We start from the raw sequence: 5,601 nt of genomic DNA, 5'->3' as shown, positions 1-5,601 counted from the left end.
ACGTTGAAATTGACCACTGTCCCGTTTGACCGCGAGCTAAAAGCACACACACACACACACGCGCGCGCGCGGGGGGGGGTTGCGAGGGGGGCCTTCGGCCCCCCTCCCCGCACCCACCCCGCCGGTAGGAAGCGTGGACCGTGGTCAATTGTAACGTGGCCAATCGGGACCGTGGTCAATCGGGACCTTGGTCAATTGCAACGTGGTCAATATCAACGTGGTCATACACAACGTGGTCGATATTAACGTGGTCAATCGGGACTGTGGTCAATATTACCGTGGCCAAACGGGTGCCACTCCCTTGAATAAGTTCTCGCTGTTTCCTAACAGACGGTATTTCCAGGACTATGTGCATGCAACTTCAGATAGTAATGCATCTACAAAGAAGTACTATCGGTAAGCTTGAACTTCAGTGTACATGTATGTATGTTAGTTCGCCACAGTGCAAACAACGTTTTTTTAGTTCTAAAAATGTCGAGTTTTGTGGCAAGTAAAGAGTACCAGCTCGACCACCGGGGTTGTGATAATATTATTCTAAAAGTGTCGAGTTTTGTGCCAAGTAAAGAGTACATTATGAGATATTACACACTACAAAAGGTGTGATATCACGTAAAAAACTTACTTTTTTAAAAAAAAGGTAAAAAAGCACCAAGTATAAGCTCCAATTCAACCGAATATATTTTGTTACTGTATCTTTTTTGCAAAAGTATATTCTCTACCAAAATATCTTCTCTACAAAATTATCTTCTCTACAAAAGTAATGATATCAACAAATTGCGCCAAATATAACAACGCCAAAAATGGGATGTTCTGACCATACTTCTCAATTCAATTGGAAAGGGTTCAAAAACAGTTACAGAATGGAAAAAAGTACATCAATACATAAACAATATGTTTTACTTTGATACAATTATAATCTATATAACGTATTTTGTTTATTGTTATAGTCATTCAATGATTGGAAATCAAATACGAAGAAGAAATATTCAATTATTCGCCAAAGCCAAATTGGTACCGGTGGTGGTCCTAGCTGTGGATTAACTTTATCTGATATTGAGTTGCGTCTTCTCCAATTAATGGGCCAAACAGCACTTAATGGTAACGATGGAATAGAGGAATACGGTCTTCCAAAAGAAGTATGCTCTTCAGTATACATTAAAGCTCATATATTGAATTAGTCTAAACGTTGAATTATTCAAATTATTAGACTGTTAGACGATATTTAAGCACTTTTATTCTTTAGAAAGTATGCACATCTAAAATTTATCTAATTACTGGTAAAATTGGGACAAATCTATAATAATGATTATAATTTTAGAAAAGTCCAATGCAGAAGACACGAAAAAATATGGATGCAAGCTTAGAAACAGTTACCTTGACACAACAAGAATCGAACACCGAAAAAGGTCAAAAGAGGAAGTATGAGGACATTGATAAAATAAATAAAAATATAACTGATTTTACTGGCTCTTTGCCAAACGTAACCAGTAGCCGTAAAAGAAATATTGAGTTATCGAGTCAGATTGAAAGAATGAACAATACTACTCTAGATGTTCTAAAAAGTATTGATAACAATATTGGAAGCATTGCAATATTGGAAACATATGAAAAACTTGATTTCACTCTATTTGAATACTGTTGAGGACAAGGAATAACTTTTCCTTTATTAGAAATGGATTTATCCATTGTGATTACTAAATCGTGATTGTGATATAATTATTACCAAAAAGTATAAGTGCTAGAGTACATCATTTCAGTTCACCGCATGATGCATCATTTATCTTTATTTAACATTCATTAAGCAATAAAAATAAATAATGCATCATGCGTGAAATGAAATGCACTGCTACATATAAAGTTTTTATTAAGATTAATAAGAAAGTACATATGATATCCTTGTGATAGAAACTGTTTTCATAATAAGGTTACGTGCAACATTTAAGATATACTTTATTCAGATAAAAAAATCTTTTTTTTATTTCGTTAACGATGGAAAAAGTAGAATGGTCAGGAGAAATAAAAAGCTGCATATTTTAAATATTTCGTTTACCGCTTTTACATATTTTGACTATAGTTAAGTAGTTTTCTTTCTTTCACAATTTAGTTTGCTCCAAACAGTGCATGTGCTATTTCGTATTTCCACTAATCTCATTTTAAGATCAAATTTAACATACTCAATCTTAAACATTCCATATATCTCCATTGAAATGATTAAAGTACAAAATAAGTTTTAAGAAATATTTGGAGAAGAGTATTTATTATAGCTATTACATATTTCCCAGCTAGTAATGAGATATTTGTTTATAGTATGTAATACTATAATATACAAAATAGTATGTAAAACAAAAATACATGTTTACAATATATATTGAAATTATATGTATTAAATAAAATACATTTTTATAATAAACTCTCTTTAGCATTTTATATTATTAACTATTGTTATACCTAGACATTGTCCATAAAATATGTTTCTATACATCGCCTCCTTGCCAATGAACCTGTAAGATATACGTTTTCATCCTGCATAACATCGGCATTATAGAAATAGGCCTCTACTTCTTCATTAACGTTTTGATTAATTAGTAGTCGTCCCTCTATGCAAATGTTATGCAAGATTACACATGCAATAACAATACGTGCTACAACTTGAGGTGTGTAATGCAGCATCCTCTCTCCGAGAATACATCGGAATCGACCCTTGAGTACACCAATGCATCTTTCGATGCAAGATCGAGCTTGACAAAGAGCTGCGGTATAACGGCCCTCTGGTGTATCGGGCAATGCGTTCGCAATGGGTATCATTAGCCAAGGTTGCTGCGGATATCCTGAGTCTGCAATGCACCATGTATTGTGGTCTCCTGCAAAAGAAGCCGAATTACAATTAAACAAAATAGATAAAGCGTTAAAGCGGGGAGCATACACTTTTGCACAAGTGCATAAGCATATGCAGAAAAAATTGATTGGTCCACAACCAAATGCTTAAGGAAATGAACCAATCAAATTCCTTCTGCATATGCTTATGCACTTATGCAAAAGTGTGTGCTCCCCGCTTAAGGGTCTATCCAGACAAATTTGCATATCGCATAAACATAAGCATAAGAAATGAATTGGTCCATATACATATGTATAATTTGCATAATGTGAAATGGATCAATCCATTTCTTTATGTATATGCTTATGTGCTTATTACAAATTTGGCTTGATGGATCTTTATAATTGTAACGGAAATGTATACCTTCAATATATCTACGTTCCATTTCTGCATTGATTTCTGAGTTTCTCCAAATATATGCATCATGAGTAGCCCCAGCATACCGCGCGTTGACATTCATTATTCTTAAATCATAATCGCAGATCTATAATACAAATAAATTAATATAATATATATATATCATTTTATAAATAAGCAGACAAAATATTTTATTATAAACATACGTACAATTTGTACATTTTTTGAGTGAAAGCCTTTGCGATTTAAATAATTATGCTCTTCCTCTGATGGAGCAATCATGGCTACATGTGTGCAATCTACAGCACCGATCGTGTTAGGAAACATAGTTGCCTCGAGAAATCTTGCTTTTTTACGTTGTATATCTGCTACAACTGTTGGAAACACTATCCACTCTTCTGCTAAATGTATGCAGATTAGATTTGATATTTCTGCAAAACGTGTTGATACCGTTGATTGCGCCATTGGGAACAGAAAATTTTGTCCAATCGGCCGCTGGTACGTTCCCGTTGCAAAGAACGCTAATGTTGTAAATATTTTGAGATCAGGTCGAATTGCCATTTGATTTTCTTGGCCGCTTATATATGGCAGTAGTCGCTGAAGTATATAATACACCATATCCTTCGTCAATCGGAATAAATTAATAAAATGTTGATCATATAGTCCAAATATGTCACTTCGAGTTCTTAGAAACCGTCGTTCATTAATATATGATCTAATTTTTACATCAGCTTGTTCCAATTCAAGCAAATGTTGTTGAAATATGTACGCTGGTAGCATCTATTGCAAAATCAAATAAAAGTAAACCATTATTAAAAATAGTTTTTGTATTCAAGCGGATATTATTAATAATAACGTGCAATGGAACATTTTTTTGCATTATTAGAAATACTAACCTTTACACAACCTTTACACTACCTTTACACAACTAATTTGTATTACCCAACGCCGAAATAGAAAAGTATATTTCATGAAAAATTAAACTTTAATTGAATCTGAATCTAATATAAAAATATTTACTTCACTTTCAGATGAGTCTAGTTAAATTCAATAAGACGAGAAAAATCCTATAATAAATAAGCATGAACCATGAAACCTGTAGAGTAGAAACGTATGAGAAGTCGACCGATCGAATTCGATCGTGCACGCAATCGCTCCCCTGGAGCTGATCATATTCGGCAACAGGAGGAACGGAGGATTCACTCGAACCGACACACAGCACGTCAAACACCGAAACCGAAACGCGAACTCTTTCGACCGTAGTCAGAACCGCGCGTCTGATTAACGGGAATTCTTATATCCTGAGTAAGAATTCCTGCCGGAGTCCTGTCCGGAAACCGGAAAGGGGGAACGTTCGTTACAACATTAATCATGTCCAAGCTAAGGAGATTTTAAAACTACTACGAACTCATTCTTGTTTTTCAAAGCTTTCAAAGAACGATTTTGAATACCTCTCGCACGTCATGTCGTATTGATAATATTGCTGGAGGATAATATCTTCATTTAGGCTTTGAAGATGGTATCAAATCTATTCTTCAAATTACTCCTTTGAATATGATTCCAAATAATTTAGAAATTGATTTTCACATAGATGGTGCTTCTTTAGATAGCGCAAGTAATATTCAGTTATATCCAATACAAATTAGAATTGCTAATATTTTTCAAAGCAAGCCAGAAATCATAGGAGTTTGAAAAGGTTCTTCGAAACCTACAAGTGCCACAGAATTTTTAGAACCATTTGTCAATGATGCGTTACGAGTTAGAAATAATGGAATAATTTTTAATAGGAAAACACTGTCTCTTAAGTTTCGTTGCTTTATTGCAGATGCAGTAGCGCGTGCTTTTGTATTAGGACATCAAGGTCATAAGTCTCGAGTTCCATGTTCCAAATGTTGACGTGTAGGAAAAAGTATTCGTCAAGGTGTTATGGTGTTTAGTGGTGTCGATCATAGATTGCGAACAAATGAAGAATATGTCATGTGTTTAGATGGAGAACATCATACTGAAGGCGAATCCAGCATTGCACGTCTTTCTATAGATTTGGTTTGCCTTGGTGTTATGGAAAAATTATTCTTAGCTATTGTTGATGGGAAATATGCTTCTTCTGCAAAATTATCACCTACTTCGATAAAAACTCTTTGGTAAATATGCATAAAAGGTCACACCTCACCGATGTCCTCGGCACTTAGATATGTTGTAGGGGAGAGTTTTCTGAGTAATTCCCCGCAAAAATCAAGTGGGGGACGGCATTGGTTTAGGAGATATAACAAATTGAAATCTAATCTTTGAGCGAGAAAAAGTAATTCGCCAAGACATTGAGTGTCCACAGTGCAAAAATATTGTGAATGTGACATACGAGTCAGACACAT

At 34.7% G+C, this 5,601-nt stretch overlaps 1 protein-coding gene across 1 annotated transcript; it reads right to left on the bottom strand.

Moving 5' to 3' along the window:
- Positions 1-2,448: 2,448 nt before the first annotated feature.
- On the bottom strand, positions 2,449-3,697 carry LOC105557146 (putative nuclease HARBI1). Its single transcript, XM_012004314.1, has 4 exons — positions 3,443-3,697; positions 3,239-3,359; positions 2,640-2,861; positions 2,449-2,597 (listed from the first exon to the last, which is right to left on the bottom strand). The coding sequence occupies exons 1-4, from the start codon at positions 3,695-3,697 to the stop codon at positions 2,449-2,451; spliced, it is 747 nt and encodes a 248-aa protein (XP_011859704.1).
- Positions 3,698-5,601: the final 1,904 nt, after the last annotated feature.

Source organism: Vollenhovia emeryi, unplaced genomic scaffold (genome assembly GCF_000949405.1).
Source record: "Vollenhovia emeryi isolate VEMERY1.0 unplaced genomic scaffold, V.emery_V1.0 DF939594.1, whole genome shotgun sequence".
NCBI lineage: Eukaryota > Metazoa > Arthropoda > Insecta > Hymenoptera > Formicidae > Vollenhovia > Vollenhovia emeryi.
Note: the sequence above shows the minus strand (reverse complement) of the source record. Positions and strands in the feature narration are given on the sequence as shown.